Source organism: Urocampus carinirostris, chromosome 1 (assembly GCF_059441175.1).
Source record: "Urocampus carinirostris isolate Australia breed hairy pipefish chromosome 1, RoL_Ucar_1.0, whole genome shotgun sequence".
Classification (NCBI taxonomy): Eukaryota; Metazoa; Chordata; class Actinopteri; order Syngnathiformes; family Syngnathidae; genus Urocampus; species Urocampus carinirostris.
In genome coordinates, this window is record NC_142349.1 from 71251421 (window position 1) to 71275214 (window position 23794).

The 23794-nt window shown below is 39.8% G+C and overlaps 1 protein-coding gene across 1 annotated transcript in view; it reads left to right on the forward strand.

Annotated features, from left to right (window-relative positions):
• Nucleotides 1–17491, forward strand: part of dlgap1a (discs, large (Drosophila) homolog-associated protein 1a) — a 142294-nt gene extending 124803 nt beyond the window's left edge. Inside the window, exons 12-15 of the mRNA XM_088350175.1 lie at nucleotides 880–1012; nucleotides 3517–3608; nucleotides 6356–6508; nucleotides 17249–17491. Coding sequence (XP_088206301.1) covers nucleotides 880–1012; nucleotides 3517–3608; nucleotides 6356–6508; nucleotides 17249–17473 — 603 coding nt within the window. The 3' untranslated portion in view covers nucleotides 17474–17491. The remainder of the gene's footprint in view (nucleotides 1–879; nucleotides 1013–3516; nucleotides 3609–6355; nucleotides 6509–17248) is intronic.
• Nucleotides 17492–23794: the final 6303 nt, after the last annotated feature.

A 23794-nucleotide genomic window follows, 5' to 3' on the forward strand; every position in this document is an offset into this window, starting at 1 on the left:
TTACCGGAGATCAAAGAGATCAAAGCCAGGAGAGAAAGCTTACCACGTGTTGTGAGTCATCATTGTATTCATATTTAGTTTCTTTTGTCTTTTATTAGCATATTTGGTATTGGAGTAATCCAAAAGTCATTGAAAGTAATCACGTTAAAGTAACCCTACCCAACCCTGGTCGCATTTTGTGTTAGTTTTACCAGAAATCAAAGAGATCAAAGCCAGGAGAGAAAGCTTACCATGTGTTGTGAGTCATCATTGTATTCATATTTAGTTTATTTTGTCTTTTATTAGCATATTTGGTATTGGAGTAATCCAAAAGTCATTGAAAGTAATCAAGTTAAAGTAACCCTACCCAACCCTGGTCGCATTTTGTTAGTTTTGCCGAAAATCAAAGAGATCAAAGCCAGGAGAGAAAGCTTACCACGTGTTGTGAGTCATCATTGGATTCATATTTAGTTTATTTTGTCTTTTATTAGCATATTTGGTATTTAGAGTAATCCAAAAGTCATTGAAAGTAATCAAGTTAAAGTAACCCTACCCAACCCTGGTTGCTTTTTGTGTTAGTTTTACCGGAGATCAAAGAGATCAAAGCCAGGAGAGAAAGCTTACCACGTGTTGTGAGTCATCATTTTATTCATATTTAGTATCTTTTGTCTTTTATTAGCATATTTGGTATTGGAGTACTCCAAAAGTCATTGAAAGTAATACAGTTAAAGTAACCCTACCCAACCTTGGGTATGAGCAAGCACTATGCTGGTTACAAGAAGCAACAAGTTAATGACATCAATAAGTTGGAGAATATGCCACAGTAAACATCATTTTTTGGCGGAGTAGGACATTTCCCAACATTCCTTCTGGCAAATGTCCTGTCCTTCTATCCGGCAGGCTGTGCAGAGGACAGTGTGTCAGCGAGATGGCCGCTGGTTCTTAAAGCTGCTGCAGGCCGAGACGGACCGCATGGAGGGCTGGTGTCGACAGATGGAGATGGACCAGCAACGCAATGACCTTCCAGAAGACGGTAGGTCCCTGAGAGGGACATGTTCTTCCCAGTCTGTGTTTCCGATCAAATACATTTAGGATTATTTCCAGGGTTCGTACGGGTGCTTGAAATCCATGAAAATGCATGGATTTGAATGTCCATTGTCTGCACCGCTTATGCTCAGTAGGGTCGCGGGTGTGCTGGAGCCCATCTCAGCTGTATTCAGGCAGTGGGCTAGGGACACCCTGAACTGGTTGCCAGCCAATCGCAGTGATTTGAATGTGTTTTGCTTAAATTGTGGGTAAAGTGCTTGAAAATGCTTGAAATTGTTGCCATTGCTGTGTTTCCTGTTTATTTCTTGTCTGACTATAAACCATGCAATAAATGAGGATTTTTTTTTTAAAGTGCATAAAAATGACCAGGGTTGGGTAGGGTTACTTTAACTGGATTACTTTCAATGACTTTTGGATTACTCCAATACCAAATATGCTAATAAAAGACAAAAGAAACTAAATATGAAGAAAATGATGACTCACAACACATGGTAAGCTTTCTCTCCTGGCTTTGATCTCTTCGATCTCCGGCAAAACTAACATAAAATGCGACAGAAACTAAATGAAAATAAATCCAAACATAATTTTTGCCGTTCCATGTGTTCCGTTACTCCCCAAGCCTGCACAAAATTTTGTCATTTGATTCATATTTAGTTTCCTTTGTCTTTTATTAGCGTATTTGGTATTGGAGTAATCCAAAAGTCATTGAAAGTAATCCAGTTAAAGTAACCCTACCCAACCCTGAAAATGACGCAAACAGTTGTACTCTAGTGCCTTGTCATTATGGCGTTGTCATGAGAAGCAACACCGTCCTTTACAGGTTGCATCCACGAGGACAGCTCTACTTAGAATGACTCTTCTGGCTCGGCTCACTAAGGAAAAAAAATGTCTGTTTTGGCTCCCGAACAGTTCCTTAGGTTTTTTTTTTCTTTTAAGAACTGGGCAGACAACATTAAAGAATAGACTGGTTCCAACTTTGCCATAACCCAAAAAACAAGTCAGGGATCGTCAATAGTAGAGAAGGCTGTCCAGAGTTGCGTCCTCATTGATACCCCAACGACTCATGTGATTAAGGGATCCGTGTAGCATGGATTATATATTATCAATAGTAGTAAAACTGTCAAGACCAGAACGGACACAGGACCCACTTGTGTTACGTTTCTCTACAGTTTTATCGCTCTGAACGCGGAAGTGGACTTCCTTGGCGAGCGATGGCGGTGTGGGGAACGGAAAAACGGGTCAGTAGCCAGGACGGGAGAGCGAAAACATGGTCGGGGTCGGAAACGAGTTGAAAGCCGGGACGGGAGAGTAGACGTGGTCAGGATCAAAAACGGGTCGAAGTCGGGGAACAGATGGGAGCAAAAAGCAGGTGGGAGTCAGGGTTGAAAAAGGCTTGCCTAGATTAAACTGAGGTTTGCAGATGGACTGACAAAAGGGGACGGATAGGAGTGGGTTTGAATAGGGACTGAGAGCCAATCAGAGTCCGAGGCAGTTGGCGCCAAAGGAGCGGGCACAGGTGCATCTCATCGGTAATCATGACAAAAACGTTATGTACCAAAATAGTTAGTAATTAGTAATTTCATATGTTTTGCGGGGATCGTTAAAAAAAACTTGAAATAAATATCAAAATATTCACAGATCTACAAAAAAATGCAAAAACAAATAAATTTTTTGCTTTTTACACACTGATTTAACGGATTTAAAGTCAGACAAAAACACAAAATCCCTGAAAATGCAAAGCAATTAAATTTAAATGAAAAATGTTAACTCTTCAGTGAGGACCAGGAAAGGCAGCTGAACCCACTCGCGTAACGTTACTCACAGTTTATTGGGGAGAAGAGGAAGGAGCGCACATTCGATCCGGAGATCATTGGTCGCGGGGAGTAGAATCAAACAGATCGGGACGAGAACAGAACAGGAGCAAAAACGGAGATTCTCAGGGATAGACGTGTCGAAGCAGAGTTTCGCAGACGCTCCGACAAAAGGCGACTCACAGGACAGCGTTTAAGTAGTGACAGGGAGCAATCTCTCAACGAGTTTCAGCTGGTGTTCAGCTGGCGGTGCCAATTGGGCGCCATGGCAACTGTGACATTCAGTCCAATAATTTGAAAATAAAAAACTCCGAACGCAGAAGTGGATCTTCCGTAGCGAGCGATGGCGGTGTCAGGGTCGGTAGCCGGGACAGGGAGAGCAAGGCGTGGTCGGGGTCGTAAGCAAGTTGTAAGCCAGAACCGGAGTGTAGACGTAGTCGGGAACAAAAAGAGGTCGTAAGCCAGGACGGAAGAACAGACGTGGTCAGGAGCAAAACAGGTCGTAACCGGACACAGACGGGAGCAAAACACAGGACAGGTGGGAGTCAGGGTCGAAAAAGGCTTGCCTAGTATTCACTGAGGTTCGCAGACCGACTGACAACAGGGGACATATTGCCGTATTTCTTCTGCCTGTTGCGTCACCATTTGATGGTTTGTATTTGTCCTTTTGTCATTTAAGTTCTGGGGAAGATGAGAAGTGCCATTGGAAGTGCTCAGCTGTTGATGTCCAAAAAGTTTCAGCAGTTTCGGGAACTGTGTGAGGAAAACTTGGTAAGTTTATTCTGAAAATGTTTGCGCTACCGTGGAAATTAAGAATGCACAGGCACTAAATTTGGAGCCGTAACCGAAATTATAACACCAAAATAAAAAAACCTGAAATAAATACATAAATCATACTTATTTTGCTCTAACTTGCATAAAGGCACAGTATAAAATGATAAACAGCAGACAGCATATGACTAGATACTAATTTTAAGTGTTTAATTTTTCTAGAAAATGTTTAGCATTTAAATAAATTATTGCAATCAGTCAACGAATTTGCCTCTAGGTGTTGCTGATGCTCCACCATAAATCTGTTTTTCTTCCTACACTGATAAAATTAAATTATGTAATTAGTGGAGTTCTTTGAGTTCTGAAATGAATTACCAATCCCAAGAAAATGGAATCAATGAACCAGGCCGATTGATATAGCACACACACAATTTATTAACACAGAGAATCAATGAAACAATGGGGCGTGCTGGAAATTATGGGAGTTTGACTGCTGAAACTTACTAGCACAAAACAAAGTTTCCCACGATAATACTTGTCGATTTGGGGAAATACCCTTGTACAGAAAAAAACGCTCATTCCCAAGAACCAGCAAACATGGTGTTAAATTTAAAACCGTCTTCTTGCTTGTTGTTGCGAAGAGAGTGGGTGTCGTGCTCCGGTTGGTCGCAACGTGTGGCTAACATGTTAAACTCAAGGTGGCAGTGCAACCTGCATGGCCGCATCATATGCTGGCCAGTAGAAAAGAGGGCGAACTATCGATTAGTTCCTCTTTTTATAAAGACCAGGGACGCTTGACCAGATGAAATGAAATGAAATGATCTGCATTCATATAGCGCTTTTCAAGTCAAGACTTCCCAAAGCGCTTTACATTGTGCTTCACATTACCCAATAGCGGCTGTGCAGCCATGTAAAGCGCTAACCTGCTTATTGGGGGTATTAGGGGTTCAGTGTCTTACCCAAGGACACTTCGACATGTAACACGGACGAGCCGGGATTCGAACTGCGATCTCTTGATCCCAAGACGAGCGCTCTACCTCCTGAGCCACTGCCGATCATGCCTCTATGGGCGGGGTCTCAGATATCTGGTACCACAAGGATCGGATGACGGTGTTCAAAGTTGTTAAACTTGACAGAAAGCCAAAGAAGTGAGACATTTGTGTAATGTTCTGTACTGGAGAATGTTCCTCCAATCGACATAATTACATACGTTGAGAACATTATTTCATTAATGTTTTAATTACATTCAAAACTTCGTTATCAGACTTCAGTATGGTACATGGTAAATTGGTACGTTCGGGAACTGTCCAAAAGGGGACGCAGTTGTTCCATCCGTTCCAAATGGAAGTCAGTTTTGTGCTGGACTCATTTGCTCTGCAATTTATTAAATTCTCATAAAACAACAACAAAAGGCATTTAAGTTCATTGCAGTTTAAGTAACGTGAATCTGATTTAATGAAAAATGAATAACTTGTAGCTGCTGAATTGTGCAATTCACTCTTCCCCTTTAAGTACATTTTTTGCACATTTTACATTTTTAATGAACAGTAAAGTGTGTAGTGACAGGAAAATGAGAGGAGTGAACTAATACTCACACAATCACCAAAGTAAAATAACTGACTGCCCATTTTGCACATCTGGTTAGCTGCTCCTCTTGCACTCTTTGCACTACTGTATAATACTATACATAACTATAATTATTTAGTATATTATTAGTACTTCAATACTCCAACTTAATACAACATTTTATTTTTATCTGTACATTCAGTAAGAATCTTAGCCCTAGCCAATGGACTTCCGGGAACAAACACGAAAAGTACAAATTTACAAATTAAAACGGCTAGTAACGGTAGTAAGTAAGCCCTGTAGTCTTAGCATGTGAACATTAGCTCTTTTATCATATCTCAATAGCTCTGGTAAAGCACTCGTCCTGGGACTGAAAGGTCACAGATTCGATTCCCGGCTCCTCTGAGTTAAAGTGTCCATGGGCAAGACACTGAATCCCAGATAGGTAGGCAGGAGCATGGGTTGATGGTTTGTTCAAGTCAATAAACAATAAAGTTAGAATGAATCAATTACAGCAGGCTGATGCGCTAGCAGCTAAGAATACAATTCATATAATGTCCGTGTTTTAGAAGTACAGCTATGATTTAGTATACTTTACCTTTACTCTGTATTTTTCTGAGATTTTATTTTTCCGGTTGTTTTTGTTTACCTGATTGGACGTGTGGGAGATAAACTCCCGAGGGGAGGATATATTGTGGGATAAAAGTAGAAACAGGACTGACAGGACTTTGGCTGGGTCAGGGCGACTCCAACTCTTTGCTTAACTGATAAGAATGTGGCTGGGTCAGGGCAACTCCAATCGAGCGCCCGGCTAGAGAAAAACAACACGTCATCGCTAAACTTTGGAACACGACTGATTGTTTGGATGAAATAAACAACGTGTCCCCTCTCATTTCGATTCGCTCTGCTCCTTTGTGTATGTTTTGGGGCGGGGCCGATATACGTCCTGCTCCGAAAAGCCTTGCTATAGGTGTGTGTGTGTATCGATGGGTAAATGTGAAGCACATTGTAAAGCACTTCAGGAGGTCTTCAGTGACTTGAGAAGCGCAATAAAAATGCAGACCTTTTAGCCAAATTCCCGCTAGCAGCTAACAAATTCACGGTTGTGTGTCCCTCACAACCTTTTGAGAAAATGTCTTCGTTAAGAGCTTGGTGCTCAAATTTTCTCCACTGTTTCCCAGAACCCCCATGTCCACCCTCGTCCTGTCGCCTCCGACCTGGCTGGTTTTTGGGACATGCTCCAGTTGTCCATTGAGAACATCAGCCTCAAGTTTGACGAACTTCACCAGCTCAGAGCTAACAACTGGAGACCGCTCGACCCACCTGAGAGAAAGGTACACAAAAACATCCAAATGCCTGTGTCTGTGTGTTAGAAAATAATAAATGAGCAGGGGTGTGTAGAGTATCCAGTTCACTCAAGTAGAAGTATGATTATTTTAGTAAAGTAAGTACCTAGTACTAAAACTACTCAAGTACTGAGTAAATAGCAACGTCTTCCCTATGTTTTAAAGAACTATTCAATGAGATCATAAACACCAAAATCCATTTAATCCACAAAACATAACATCTCATTTAATATTAGATTAAAATAAATCGACTGTCGGGATCAGAACGGAAACAGGACCCAATTGCATAACGGTTACCACAAGTTTTTATTGAAAGAAAGAGGAATCCGATGTTTGCTGGACGCGGGAAGCAAGTCGCTCTCGTACTCAGATTGTGATCCGAACAAACGAAGTGGATCTTCCGTAGCGAGCGATGGCGGTGTCAGGGACGGAAAAACTGGTCGGTAGCCGGGACTGGGAGGGCAAGGCATGGTCTAGGTCGGAAACGAGTCGTGAGCCAGAATGGAAGAGTAGACGTAGTCAGGGACAAAAGTGGTCGTAAGCCGGGCCAGGAGAGCAGACGTGGTCGGGAGCAAAACAGGCCGTAGCCGGAGACAGACGGGAGCAAAAACGCAAGCAAGTCGCTCTCGGACACGGACTGTGATCCGAACACGGAAGTGGATCTTCCCTAGCGAGCGATGGCAGTGTCAGGGAGGGAAAAACTGGTCGGTAGCCGGGGCTGGGACAGAAAAGCGGAAACAGTGTCTGTACGATGTCACTCAAATGCATCGTTCCATCATTCGGAAGGTTAAAGTCTTGGGATTCAAGAAATGCCAACCATTCCTTAGTTTCTATTTTCTTTTTCGCTCGCAACTTTACTGTGCATATGACAATAAACACTTGGAATTGAGTTGAATTTAAAAATAGACACTCCATTCCATCCATTATCTGCACCGCTTATCACAGAAACGTCGAGTTCAGTCTGAAACAAGATACAGGGATAATATATAGCCGGAGTAGCTCACCGAAGGCGTTGCGTTCTCAATAATGTGCAGCCAATGTCCTCTTATATCCGTGAGTGTAGTAAATCCAGGAGAATAAAATATTTACAAATACAGTATAGTAAAAAATGCTTTCTGTATGCCGTCAACCACGTGCTATACACACTCATCTTTTTCGGCCAATTGCAGGCTTTGTTTTGCCGTTCAAGCCTATGCCAGCCTGTAAATGATAAAAAGGATCCGCCCCTTGAACTCCGAATAACTTTAGCCAATAGTGATCGATTCAACTGATGATTGACACATCTTTTTCGGCCAATTGCAGGCTTTGTTTTGCCGTTCAAGCCAATGCCAGCCTGTAAATGATAAAAAGGATCCGCCCCTTGAACTCCGAATAACTTTAGCCAATAGTGACTGATTCAAATGATGATTGACACATTGGTTAGCCAATGAAACGCCGGTAAATAAATCCCAGCATACACCGCGGACTACTTGGCGTTCGGGGGAAAATCTAGTCGGCGGCTGCAAGTTAGTTAGAAGACTTTGTGACCTAATATTGATCCATATATAAGGCGCACTGTATTATAAGGCGCATGGTCAGCTTTTGAAAAAAATAAAGGCTTTTAGGTGCGCCTTATAGTGCGGAAAATACGGTATAACTATTCTCACATGTATGTAGTACAGGCATATTATCATCTCACCAACCATGCAGACTCTTTATCATCCACAATAAAGAGTTTGCAAGTTGTTAGTAATCATTTCAGTGTGTTATGAGCTTTCCGACTTGCCATTTTGTATTCAGTATACATGTAAATGTGTTTTGGCTTTCATAATTGTTTACTAAAGGTATAAATCTATGTACTATGTTGTTATAGATTAAAATGTGACTGCCTTTGATCATTTAAACACCCCAAACTATGACTGACTTTGTCAAGGGACCGGACCAGAACGGAGGCAGGAGGCAGGAAGGGAGAACTCATTTGCGTTGACGCTCAGTACTTTTATTTAGCAAAATAAAAGTTGTCCAACTCTCAGGGGCAAAACAAAACAAAAACAGGCTTACAGGCAAACAGGAACTTAGACTAGGAATACTAACAAAATAAGCTTTTACTCAAAACGTTCAAACACAGGTTTCCTCCGACTCAAACAATCAGGACAGAGCAAAACAGAACAGAAAATGTAAATGAACCAGCACCCACAGTACCCACAACCCACCCTTAAGTAGCACACACGCAAATTAGCTGATTTACTACAGCCGGTGCCCAGGGGGCGGGGCCAGCCGGTCGCCACGGCGACCATGCTGGACACGACAGGCTTGAATTTAGTAGGGATTATTTATTCTTAACTGATTATGAAATGTTAAGATTAACAGTGCTTGTGAGTTGCACTGTATATTAAAATAAAGTAGGAAATGAAAATATTTTGAAAATTGTCGCGACCAACACACAGGGTAGACCCAATCGCGTAATGTTTTCTCACAATTTTATTGAAAGAAAGAGGAAGGGCAGCGACGGGGGAAGCAAGTCGCTCTTGTACTTGGATTGTGATCCAAACACGGAAGTGGATTGTCCGTAGCGAGCAATGGCGGGGTCAGGGACGGAAAAACAGGTCGATAGGCGGGACAGGAGAGCAATAACGTGGTCGGGTTCGGAAACGGGTGGTAAGCCAGGACGGGAGAGCAGACGTGGTCAGGATCAAAACAGGTCGTAGCTGGAGACAGACGGGAGCAACAACGGGACAGGTGGGAGTCAGGGTCGAAAAAGGCTTGCCTAGTGTTCACTGAGGTTCGCAGACGGACTGACAACAGGGGATTGACGGGACTGGGTTCAAATAGTGACAGGGAGCCAATCAGAACCGGTGGTTGGCGCCAAAATTAGCGGGCAAAAGAGCGTGCACAGCTGATCTTAATCTGTAATCATGACAAAAATATTAAAATACGCATATCTAAAATATAAAAATACATATATATATATATATATATATATTTGGTGCTAACCTTATATGAAATTTCTTGCTTGAAAACAGGGACCTCATATATTATTTTGCTTTCATTCACAAAAAAGATATACGATAGAAATACTACAAAACAAAAACTACAGTATTTACCTAATACAAAAATAATACTGCAGAAATATTACAACAGAAAATCTACAAAAAAAACTTCGACAATAAATATTACAAAAATGCTAGAGAAACACTACAAAAAATACTACTATGAAAATGCTACAGATATACGACCATGGAAATACTTCAAATATACTTCTAGAGAAATACTATAAACACAATGCAGTAACACTGTCCATTATCCTCACTAGGTTCAGGGGGGACATTAATAGTATAATACAAAAATACTACTACAGAAATATAATGGCAGAAATACCACGACAATACAACTACAATAATACTACAAAAAATACAACAGATATACTCCTGCAATCACACTACACAAATGAAACTCGAGTAATACTACAAACTATATACCAAATTTAGTACTTGAAAACAGGGACCTCATCCATCATTTTGCTTTTATTAATAAAGAAGTAACACGATAAAAATACTACAACATGATTACTACAGTATTAACATAAAACTACTGCAGAAATATTACAACATAAATACTACAGAAATCCATCTACATAAATATTGCAAAAATGCTAAAGATAATACTACAAAAAAATACTTCTACAGAAATTCTTCAAACACAACTGCAGTAACACTATCCATTATCCCCACTAGCTTCAGGGAGCACAATAATAGTATAATACCAAAATACTACTACAGAAATATTATGGCAGAAATACCTAGACAATACAACGACAATAATACTACAAAAATAAAACTACAATAATACTAAGAAAAAAAAATATACTACTACAGTAGAACTACAAAAATGAAACTAGAGTAATTGTCGTTTACCAGAACTGGATCAGGACCCAAACGCGTGACGTTCTCACACAAGCCTTTTATTTTACGGGAAATGGGAAGTTAAGTTAGACAGCAGTCTGGCGTGAAATCATAGGAAGCCAGAGGCCGACGAGATCGATACCAATTGTCCGAGTAGATGTCGGACAGATGGGGTCGATACCGGACAGGACAGACAGACAAGTTTGATATTGAAAAGGATATCGAAAATAAACAGGACAAACTAGACGGGAACGAAAACTGGAGAGAATAATAAACAGGACAGAAATAGACCGGAACGAAACTGGAAACCGATATCAAACAGGACCAAAATAAACGAGAACAATACCGGACAGGGAATACCAACAGAAAACAGGACCGAGTCAAAACCCACGTCTTGCGGGGCAGAGGTTCCTTGACGGACTGACAAAGAAAGAATGAGAGCACTGAGCTTCAAAAGACGGAGAGCCAATCTGTCAATGAGCCGCAGCTGGCGCCACATGGGCGGGGCCAATTGGGCGCCATGCTACACCTAAAGTGGGCACTCTGAAGTGTGTATTTATGCAAGGATTGTGTATTAATTATTGACAATTATTATCGGCCATGCAAAAAAAAATAAAGTATCGTTTCCCAGGGGTAATTTTTAATAGGAAGAACTTCCTGCAACTGAAAATGTAATTTACATATCTCCCTAACCCTAACCCTAACCCTAAACCCTAACCCTCAAGTGTCATAACCCGGAACAAGATCAGGACCCAAACGCGTGACGTTTTTCAAACAAGTCTTTTATTTTACGGGAAATGGGGAGTCATGCATGTTAGGCAGCGGTCTGGTGGGGAATGATAGGAAGCCAGAGGCCGACAAGATCGATACTAATTGCCCGAGTAGATATCGGACAGATGGGGTGGATACCAGACAGGACGGGACAGACAGGATTGATAATGAAACAGGATATCGAAAATAAACAGGACAAACTAGACGGGAACGAAACTGGAAACCGATATTAAACAGTACAAAATAAACGGGAACAATACCGGACAGTCATTCTCGATTTTCTGAACTGGAACCGGAGCAGGACCCAAACGCATGGCGTTTTTCACAAAAGCCTTTTATTTTACGGGTAACGGGGAGTCATGCACGTTAGACAGCAGTCTGGTGTGGAATGATAGGAAGCCAGAGGCCGACAAGATCGATACTAATTGCCCGAGTAGATATCGGACAGATGGGGTGGATACCAGACAGGACGGGACAGACAGGATTGATAATGAAACAGGATATCGAAAATAAACAGGACAAACTAGACGGGAACGAAACTGGAAACCGATATTAAACAGTACAAAATAAACGGGAACAATACCGGACAGTCATTCTCGATTTTCTGAACTGGAACCGAAGCAGGACCCAAACGCGTGGCGTTTTTCACAAAAGCCTTTTATTTTACGGGTAACGGGGAGTCATGCACGTTAGGCAGCAGTCTGGTGTGGAATGATAGGAAGCCAGAGGCCGACAAGATCGATACTAATTGCCCGAGTAGATATCGGACAGATGGGGTCGATACCGGACAGGACGGGACAGACAAGTTTGATATTGAAAATTATATCAAAAATAAACCGGACAAACTAGACGGGAACGAAACCTGGAGAGAATAATAAACAGGACAAAACTGGAAACCGAAACAGGACAAAAATAAACAGGAACAATACCGGACTGGAAATACCAACAGGAAAACAGGACTGAGTCAGAACCCACAAGTGACAATAATACTACAAAACTATATACCAAATTTAGTGCTTAAAACAGGGACTTAATACAGTATTTTGCCTCAATTCAGAGATAAATATTTGCATGCAAATGTATTCATGAATGAAAAAATGGGATTACTCTTTAATGGTACCACCCCTGAATGTAAGCATTTAGTTGAGTTGTTTATACAGTGTCTTGCGAAACTATTTGCCCCCCTTGAACTTTGTGATCTTTTGCCACTTTCAAACTTCAAACATAAAGATATAAAACTGTCATTTCTTGTGAAGCATCAAGAATAAATGGGACACAATCATGAAGTGGAACACACTTTATTGGATATTTTCAACTTTTTTAACAAAAAAAAAAACGAAAAAGTGTGCAAAATGATTCAGCCCCATCGAGTTAATACTTTGTAGCGCCACCTTTTGCTTCGATGACAGCGGCAAGTCACTTGGGGTATGTCTCCATCAGTTTTGCACATGGAGGAACTGATATTTTGGCCCATTCCTCCTTGCAAAACAGCTTGAGCTCAGTGAGGTTGGATGGAAAGCGTTTGTGAACAGCAGTTTTTAGTTCATTCCACAGATTCTCAATTGGATTGAGGCCCGGACCTTTGACTTGGCCATTCAAAAACCGTTGGTGAACCATTCCATTGTAGCTTTTGCTTTATGTTTTGGATCATTGTCTTGTCAGAAGACAAATCCCCGTCCCAATCTCAGGTCTTTTGCGGACTCCATCAGGTTTTCTTCCAGAATGGTCCTGTATTTGGCTCCATCCATCTTCCCATCAATTATAACCATCTTCCCTGTCCCTGCTGAAGAAAATCAGCCCCAAACCATGACGCTGCCACCACCATGCTTAACAGTGTGGATGGTGTGTTTAGGGTAATGAGCTGTGCTGCTTTTACGACAAACATAACGTCTTGCCAAAAAGTTCGATTTTGGTCTCATCTGACCAGAGCACCTTCTTCAAAATCCAGCTTTAAACTTCTCCACAACAGTATCTCGGACCTGCCTGGTGTCTCATCTTATCTCATCTCATTAGCTGCACTGCTTAGTAGGGTCGCGGGGGTGCTGGAGCCCATCCCAGCACTCATCGGGCAGTGGGCAGGGGACACCCTGAACTGGTTGCCAGCCAATCGCAGGGCACACAGGGACAGACAACTCGCTCATTCACACATAGGGACAATTTTGGACCGGCCAATCCACCTGAAATGCATGTCTTCGGAATGTGGGAGGAAACCGGAGTGCCCGGAGGAAACCCAGGCAAGCACAGGGAGAACATACAAACTCTGCACAGGAAGTCTGGTAGCTGGACTTGAACCCACACAGGAGGTTCCCAAGACCTTAGAATTGTGCCGCACACGCGCTAACCACTGCCCCTCCGTGCTGCCCCCTGCCTGGTGTGTTTCTCGTTATTCATGATGCTCTCTGCGCTTTAGACAGACCTCTAAGACTATCACAGTTGCGGGTGCATTCATACAGAGACTTGATTAAAACACAGGTGGATTCCATTTATCATCCTTAGTCATTTAGATCAACAATGAATCATTGAGATCCTCACTGAACTTCTGGAAAGAGTTTCCTGCACTGAAAGTAAAGGGGCTGAATTTTGCACACCCACTTTTTTGTTTTTTATCTGTTCAAAAAATGTAAAATATCCAATAAAGTGTGTTCCACTTCATAATTGTGTCACACTTATTGTTGATGCTTCACAAGAAATGACAGTTTCATATATTTATGTTTGAAGTCTGAAATGTGGCATAAGGTCACAAACTTCAAGGGGGCCAAATAGTTTCGCAAGCAGCTTTAATGCCACCATTGCAGTCCGTACGCTTTAAACGTCTTCCTCATGCTCAGTATCCGACGCAGCTTGTCATCTTGATCACTCTTGACTCAAACGGCTTCCTCATTTGCTCTCGTGTCTTTTTTTTTCCTGGTTTGTCTGTTTGTTTGTTTCTTGTGCTTCTTTGTGTTGACAGTGAAGGCGCTTGCAAACAGCCACGCATCCATCACTTCAAGAAACACCAAAAAGGCCTTAACCTCTCTGGGCCTCCCACATGTCTGTCCATCCATCCATGCAACCACAATTCTTTCTGCCTCTCCCTGCTTCTGACACCCAAAGCTGCCTCACCCGGGCGTGGTTTTCGGTTTTCGCGGGAACGAGGGATACACGAGGATTCATTCGTGTATTTATTTATGAAATCTATTATCTCCAATTACAATTGACAACTGCACAAATTTGAGAGAAATCATTATAGTGATATATTCTACTTTTTGGGATGCATTTACAGATAGATAGATAGATAGATAGATAGATAGATAGATAGATAGATAGATAGATAGATAGATAGATAGATAGATAGATAGATAGATAGATAGATAGATAGATAGATAGATAGATAGATAGATAGATAGATAGATAGATAGATAGATAGATAGATAGATAGATAGATAGATAGATAGATAGATAGATAGATGGATAGAAAAATAGCCATATTAGATAGATAGATAGATAGATAGATAGATAGATAGATAGATAGATAGATAGATAGATAGATAGATAGATAGAGAGATAGATAGATAGAATCCAGTAGATGCAGTAAATACAGTTGATAGATAGATAGATAGATAGATAGATAGATAGATACAGAAGGAGAGTGATAGATAGATAGATAGATAGATAGATAGATAGATAGATAGATAGATAGATAGATAGATAGATAGATAGATAGATAGAGTATCTAGACAAATAGTCTAGATAGATAGATAGATAGATAGAGTATCTAGACAAATAGTCTAGATAGATAGATAGATAGATAGATTCAGTAGCTAGACAAATAGCCACAATAGATAGATATATAGATAGATAGAGACAGTAGCTAGACAAATAGTCTAGATAGATAGATAGATAGATAGATACAGTATCTAGACAAATAGTCTAGATAGATAGATAGATAGATAGATAGATAGATAGATAGATAGATAGATAGATACAGTATCTAGACAAATAGTCTAGATAGATAGATAGATAGATAGATAGATAGATAGATAGATAGATAGATACAGTATCTAGACAAATAGTCTAGATAGATAGATAGATAGATAGATAGATAGATAGATAGAGTATCTAGACAAATGGTCTAGATAGATAGATAGATAGATAGATTCAGTAGCTAGACAAATAGCCACAATAGATAGATATAGATATAGATAGATAGATAGATAGATAGATAGATAGATACAGTATCTAGACAAATAGTCTAGATAGATAGATAGATAGATAGATAGATAGATAGATAGATAGATAGATAGATAGATAGATAGATAGATACAGTATCTAGACAAATAGTCTAGATAGATAGATATAGATAGATATAGATAGATAGATACAGTAGCTAGACAAATAGTCTAGATAGATAGATAGATAGATAGATACAGTTGCTAGACAAATAGCCACAATAGATAGAGATAGATAGAGACAGATAGAGACAGATAGATAGATAGAGTAGCTAGCTAGACAAATAGTCTAGATAGATATAGATAGATAGATACAGTAGCTAGACAAATAGTCTTGATAGATAGACAGATAGATAGATAGATAGATACAGTAGCTAGACAGATAGATAGATAGATAGATAGATAGATAGATAGATAGATAGCAGTATCCTTGTATTGAAAAATAAAATAAAGATATAGAATACAAAAATACCCAATATAAAGCCCTGCTAAGGAGTATTTAAATAATGCTACGGAAAATACACACTGTAATAAAAATAGGTTAATATGCAAATGTGGGGGTGGCGTTTAATGTGGGCTTTTACTCCCCCGGGTGGAGTTAAAGAGCCTCATGGCACGAGGAAGAAATGATCTCTTTAGTCATTTTTTTTTCATATATATACAGTAACTTGCTAGAAATTGCAATGTTAGCTTAAAAAATGGGCATTTTAATGTTATGTTCATGTAAATAAGGCCAGGTTTATAAACTTTGAAGTATATGTACTCAGATTACAAAAAGGAATGAATTCCAATGTAAATACCAGTTTATGTCATGTTAGTAATTTGGCTTAAGGTAATGGAATAAGTATATATATCATGTCAGCTGGTATGGGCTTTGCGACCAGTGACATGCAGTCAGGTGAGGCAGGACAGACAGGAACTAGACAGGAACGAAACAGGAAACCGATATAAAACAGGACAAAATAAACAGGAACAATACCGGACAGGAAATACCAACAGGAAAGAGGGCCGAGTCAAAACCCACGTTTTGAGGTTCGTTGACGGACTGACAAAGGAAAAGTGAGAGCACTGAGTTTAAATAGACGGAAAACCAATCCATCAACGAGCCGCAGCTGGCGGCACATGGGCGCCATGGCAACCGTGATCTAAAAAAAGCAAGTCCGAGATACATTTGTGGATCTGCAAAATTCACGATTCACACCGTATTTCTTCTTTTAATAGTACTGGACGGTTTGAAAAATTGGCCTTGAAAGTCCTTAAAAATGCTTGAATTTGGCTTTGAAATGGTGTTGAAGCCTGAGTACCTGTTAAGACGAGAACAGAGACGGGACCTAATTGCGTTGCATTTTAGACGTGGTCAGTATCAAAAACAGGTCGAAGCCTGGGGACAGACAGGAGCAAAAACAGGTAGGAGTCAGGGTCGAAAAAGGCTTGCCTAGTGTTAACTGAGGTTCGCAGACGGACTGACAAAAGGGGACAGACAGGAGTGGGTTTAAATAGAGACAGGGAGCCAATCAGAGTCCGAGGCAGTTGGCCCCAAAGGAGCGGGCACAGTACCAGTGTATATCGATAATATTTTCTTGGCATTCTACATAGTCTGTCTTACTGTGAGTAAATAGGTGCTGCATTATTTCTGTAGGATATGTTATCACTTAATAAAGGGAATGAAAAATCATTATGATGATATATTTCTCGAGAAAACTGAGTACTCCACCAAACTTTTTCGTAGATTTTAGAATAACACCACCATTTAACATTCTAAAAAGGTACAATAGTTAATAATCCCTTGAGCACCCTTCACCTATCGTCCCTTTGTATTCCTTTGAACTGTTTTTCCCTGCCCTCCCTACCGCCTTCTCTGGCACCAGGAGAGACGGCTCCCGCCTCCGGTGCCCAAAAAGCCCCCCAAGGCCCCCCTCCAGCACCCGCCCCTGGTCCGGGATCGCTCGTTGGAGAGTTCAGAGAAGCAGCGGCAAGAAGCCAGGAAGAGACTGATGGTGGCCAAGAGGGCGGCGTCCGTACGGCAGAACTCGGCCACCGAGAGCGCCGACAGCATCGAGATCTACATCCCGGAGGCGCAGACCAGGCTATGAGGACAAAGCGTGGTCGGGGTCAGAAACGAGTCGTAAGCCGGGACGGGAGAGCGGACGTAGTCGGGATCAAAAATGGGTCGGAAGCCGGGACGGGAGAGTAGACGTAGACGGGATCCAAAACGGGACGGGAGTCGAGACGGGAGAGCAGACGCGGTCGGGGACGAAACAGTATTGGACAACACAGTATTGGATATCGTTTACATCTCCATGTCACTTGAGGGCGCCATTTTAGCAAGGGACACAGATACGTCTCACTTCCTCATTACTTTTACAAAGCCATAACAAAAAAAACTTACTCACCAAATGAGATTTTTACAGGTAGGATCCTTCAATGCCGACTTATTTTCCAGCTGGGAACAAACTAGGGATGCACCGAATTTTGTAAAAATGTTTCCGCCCAAAATGACCAAAATCGGTAATGTTCATCCATACCAGTAGGTGGCAGAAGATGAGTATGTTCCGTCTTATGTACTATTTTCCTGCTCATGACAAAGTACAGGGAAATACATTTACGTTGTTTTTTTTTATCTCTTATACTTTGTTTTCTGGTACACGTACGATTTTTAGGTTTTGTTTTATGAAAATTTAATTAGATCAAATAATGCCATTGCTCACCCATACCAGTAGGTGGCAGCAGATGAGTATTTTCCTTCTTATGTAGTATTTTCCTGCTCATGACAGAGTACAGGGAAATACATTTACGTTCCTTTTTTTTATATGTTATACTTTTTTTTCCAGTACAAGTACGTTTTTTATGGGTTTTTTAATGAAAATTTTATTTGATTAAATAATGCCATTGCTCGGTAACATTCATCCATACCAGTAGGTGGCAGCAGATGAGTTTGTTCCGTCTTATGTACTATTTTTCTGCTCATGACAGAGTACAGGGGAAATAGATTTACGTTGTTTTTTTTTCATCTGTTATACTTTGTTTTCCGGTACACGTACGATTTTTAGGTTTTGTTTTATGAAAATTTAATTTGATCAAATAATGCCATTGCTCACCCATACCAGTAGGTGGCAGCAGATGAGTATTTTTCTTCTTATGTAGTATTTTCCTGCTCATGACAGAGTACAGGGAAATACGTTTACGTTCCTTTTTTTTATATGTTATTTTTTTTTTCCAGTACAAGTACGTTTTTTAGGGGTTTTTTAATGAAAATTTAATTCGATTAAATAATGCCATTGCTCGGTAACATTCACCCATACCAGTAGGTGGCAGCAGATGAGTTTGTTCCGTCTTATGTACTATTTTCCTGCTCATGACAGAGTACAGGGGAAATACATTTACGTTGTTTTTTTTTCATCTGTTATACTTTGTTTTCCGGTACACGTATGATTTTTAGGTTTTGTTTTATGAAAATTGAATTTGATTAAATAATGCCATTGCTCAGTAAAATTCACCTGTACCAGTAGGTGGCAGCAGAAGAGTATGTTCCGTCTTATGTACTATTTTCCTGCTCATGACAGAGTATGCGGAAATACATTTACGTAGTTTTTTTTTATCTGTTATACTTTGTTTTCCGGTACACGTGTGATTTTTAGGTTTTGTTTTATGAAAATTTAATTTGATCAAATTATGCCATTGCTCAGTATATTTTTTTTACTGAGGAGCCGAGTAACGGTAACATTCACCCGTACCAGTAGGTGGCAGCAGATGAGTACGTTCCTTCTTATGTACTATTTTCCTGCTCATGACAGAGTACGGGGGATATACATTTACGTTGTTTTTTTTTATCTGTTATACTTTGTTTTCCAATACATAAATGCAATTTTTTTTTTTGTATATTTTAATTAGATTATCTAAAATCGTGTTATAGAATTCCTTTTAAGCTAATCAGTGCAAAAAAAATGGTTTTATTTATCATTTTGTGATTTATTTCTGTGTTACTTTTTCAATTTCTGGCTCCAAATTTTCCTTTCGGTGCATCCTTAGAACAAAATTCCACTGGAGTTGAACATCGATAGGGGTCAAAACAGCTCTCCTACCTTTTGAGTATTTCATAATGTTTATTTTTATCAAAATTAATTTCAGGAAATAAAAGATTTTTGGTTTCCATCCAAAATGGGCAAGAAAACCCACTTTTTTTGGATAAAAGAATTTCAATAGTCCATTTAGAACTCCGGTCACTTTATATATCGGTCTGTTGGGGAAAGATGTATATAAATCATGTACTTATAGATAAAATCATAACAAAGTGCGACTTAACATCAGATCTACAAACTGCTTGTCTAAATCCCCCCTCTCGTGACTTCATTTGGTATGCTCCATTTGAATATTTAATACTGGGGACGAAACGCCATGCACATTTCAATCAATCTTTTTCTAATTTTATAACTTTTATCGGTGTAAAAACAGTCATAGCGTGTATCAAACTGCCAAAAATGTGTTTTTTTAATCGGTGTGGTTGATCGCGAAGGAGTATTTTAAGAAAGTACTCCCCCTACTGGATTTTAGTATGACACTACATCATATTTTCCAACGGGCTGGATGTTCTGATTGACGCTACTGCCCCCTGTCGTTCTATTATATATTGTACTGTGTCAGGTTCATGGTTTAGATTAGGGGTGTCAAACTCAGTTTAACTCGGGGGGCTTTTTCTTTTTCTTTCTTTGTCTTTCTTTCTCTTTTCGTTTCCCTTTCTTTCTGTCTCTTTTTCCTCTCCTTTTCTCCTTATCCCACTCTCTCTATTTTCACGATGTTTCTCCCTCTTTCTTTTACTTTATCCCTATCTTCTCTTTCTGTTTATCTTTCTCTCTCTTTTTTCTCTTTCTTTCTCTTATTCTCTCTGTCCCTCTTTCTCTTTCTATCTTTGTGTCTCTTTGTCCCTTTTCTCTCTGTTAATCTATTTTTCTCTTTTCTCTCTCCCCTTTTTTTTCTCTTTCTCTTTCAATCTCTCCTCATCTCCGTCTCTTCTTTATCACTTACATCTGTTCTCTCTCTTTATCTCTCTCTTTCTCTCCCTCTCTCTCTCTCTAGATCTCTTTGTCTCTCTCTCTTTCTTACACACACACACTTCTCTTTCTCTTTCGATCTCTTATTATCTCTCTTTCTCATTTACACTTGTTCTCTCTCTTTCCCTCTCTCTTTCTCTCTCTCTCTTTATCTCTCTCTTGCTCTCTTTGTCATTCTCTCTCACACATTCTTTCTCTCTCCCACTCTCTCCTTCTCTCTTCACGATGTTTCTCCTTTTTTCAGTCGATCCTTCTCTTCTCTTTCTGTCTATCTCGTTTTACTCTTTCATCTCTCTTTTTTCACTTTCTTTCTCTCATTTTTTTCATCCCTCTTTCTCTCTTTGCGTCTATTTGTCCTTTTTTCTCTCTATCAATCTATTGTTCACGTTTTTCTCTCCTCTCTTTTCTCTTTCTCTTTCGATCTCTCTTCATCTCTGTCTCTCTCTTTCTCACTTACACTTGTTCTCTCTCCTTATCTCTTTTCTCTGTCTCTCTCTGTCTCTCTCACTCAGGCACACACTTCTCTTTCTCTTTTGATCTCTTATCATCTCTGTCTTTCTATCTCACATACACTTGTTCTCTGTAACTCTCTTTCTCTCTTTTTCTCTTCCTCTCTCTCTCTTTCTCTCTTTCTTTCTCTCTCTCTCTCTCGCTCATTGCTTTCCGCTCCATATATACAGTACCGTATACGTTTTTTTTTGTCATTTCTCTGTCTCCCTTATTCTCCTTTACTCTCATTCTAACCCTTCCTCTCTAATTTACTAGTCAGGCCCTTGTCAGGGTGTTTTTCTTCTCCTTTTCCTTCTCTAGCATGTATCCCCCGAGCTCAAATTCACAACCCTGGTTTAGATGGACTACAAATTCCTGTATGGTTGAAATAATGGATATTATCCCAGCGTTCATACATTTTTTTTTTAAATTTGATGTACTTCTTTATTTTAGGGACTTAATTTATTATGGTTTTCTTAATATTTTTTGTGCGATGTTTTTTTTATTTGTTTGTTTTTATCTTGAAATAAAACACAAATATCCTCAGTCTGCAGCCAAAAAATTTAAAAAATATATATTGGATATAATCATTTATAGTTGTTTTAATACAACAGATTAAAATTCGGTGGTTTTATTGAGAAAATTCTTGGAAAATGGTATTAAGGCATTTTTTAGTTTATTGTCTAATTTCTACTTTTATTGTATATTTTATTGTATATTGTTCATCATAGAGAAATTCAAATGTATCATAACCGGAGCAAGAAGAAATATACGGTATTAGAATAAGAATACCGATTCTTGTACGAATATGGTGATGTGTGATTTTTATTGAAAGTACGCTGTATTTATTTTGTAATTTGTAAAAAAAAAAAAAAAAAAAAAAAAAAAGTGCTCTATGTTCGGAGGAGGGGTCGATTTTATACAGCATCCAATTACCTCTGTGTTAAAAAATGACGATGACGGTGAGCCATAAACAGGGTTGGGGAGGGTTATTTTAACTGGATTACTTTCAAATACTTTTGGATTACCCCAATACCAAATATGCTAATAAAAGACAAAAGAAACTAAATATGAATAAAACGATGACTCACAACACGTGGTAAGCTTTCTCCCCTGGCTTTGATCTCTTTGATCTCCGGCAAAACGAACATCAAATGCGACACATTTTATAAATTTGTAAACATGTGTAACCCATGTATAATATGTATTTGCAACTGTATATTTTTGTAATGTATTTATTTTAGAGACTTATTCTGATATGTTTTCTACAAGCGAATCAAAAAGAAGGGGCGGAGCAAACGCGGGCTGACGGGAAGTAGGGTAAAGCTGAGTCGGATATGTTTGTTGTCACGGCGGACGATAGTGGATCTATATTTTTCCCACCCTTAACTTTGGAAATATACATTATTTTGCCTTGGATTACTTTCAACAAAACCCCGAGTCTACAGTTTTGCATCAAACGTTAAGTACCGGTATCATTTTCTGTTCATGTTGCCGACTATAGTTTAGGATTGTGTACTATATGTTTAGTTACAATCGCGGCACTCAAAGTCGGTTTGGGTAAACTTGTGATTGTGTCAATGTTATAATGTGGGCGCATGCGGCTTATATACAGACGCGGCTTGTGTTAGTAAAAAAAAACGTAATCCCCCTAAAATGTGGTGGGTGCGGCTTATTATCAGGTGCGCTCTATAGTACGGTAGTGTCTTTTGTCTTTTATTCGCATATTTGGTATTGAAGTAATCCAAAAGTAATCGAAAGTAATCCAGTTAAAGTAACCCTACCCGACCCTGGCCATAATCAATGTGAACAACGTACCGAGGGACGACTATAGTCTCATCTCATTAGCTGCACCGCTTATCCTCAGTAGGGTCGCGGGGGTGCTGGAGCCCATCCCAGCAATCATCGGGCATTGGGCAGGGGTCACCCTGAACTGGTTGCCAGCCAATCGCAGGGACGACTATAGTATGTATGGTTATTTATTTTGTTTTTTTTTATCAAGAAAATCCATCTCGAGTGTTGCAGTAGCAAGTTATGTGTGAGTGGAGGTAATGTTTTGAGTTTTTTGGGACGAAAAATGAGAATTGAAACCTTAAATTGTCAGGATCTAGCGAAATATTTTCCCCTAGATGAGCGTTTTTTAACCAGTGTGCCAGGGCACAATAACAAGCCCACTTTGTCTAATGTGCCGCAAGAAATTGCCCAAATCATCTTTGCTTTTTTCCCCAATAACTGTAATATTCATCCATAACAGTAGGTGGCAGCAGATTACTATGGTTTTCCTTCTATACCACACGATAGAACAAACATTCTGTCGGGGGCCGGACTAGTAGATTAAAGAGAAAGAAAAAGAGAAAGAAATAAGAGAAAGAGGGAGGGAAATGAAGAGAGAGGGAGGGACAAAGAAAGAGAGAGAGGGAGAGAGCGTGAGAAACAAAAGATAAAAAGTCATGAGAGAGGGGGGGGAAAAAAAGGAGAGGAAGAAAGAAATCCCAAGAGAAATAGAAAGACAGAAGGAGAGAAAAGAGAAAAGAAAGCAGGAAGGGTATGAAGAGAGAAAGAGAAACGAGAGAAAAGGAAGTTAGAGCAAAAGAGGTTAAAAGACACAGAGAGAGAAAGAAACAAAGAGCAACAAAGGAAGAGAAAAAGAGAGACACAGAGAGTGAAAGTAGATTAAAGAGAAAGAAAAAGAGAGATAAAGAAATAAGAGAAAGGGGGAGGGAAAAGGAGAGAGGGTGGGACGAAAAAAGAAAAAGAGATAGAGGGAGAGAGCGTGAGAAACAAAAGATAAAAAGTCGTGAAAGAGGGGGAAAAGAAAAGGCGAGGAAAAAAAGAAATCCAAAGAGAAATAGAAAGACAGAAGGAGAGAAGAGAGGA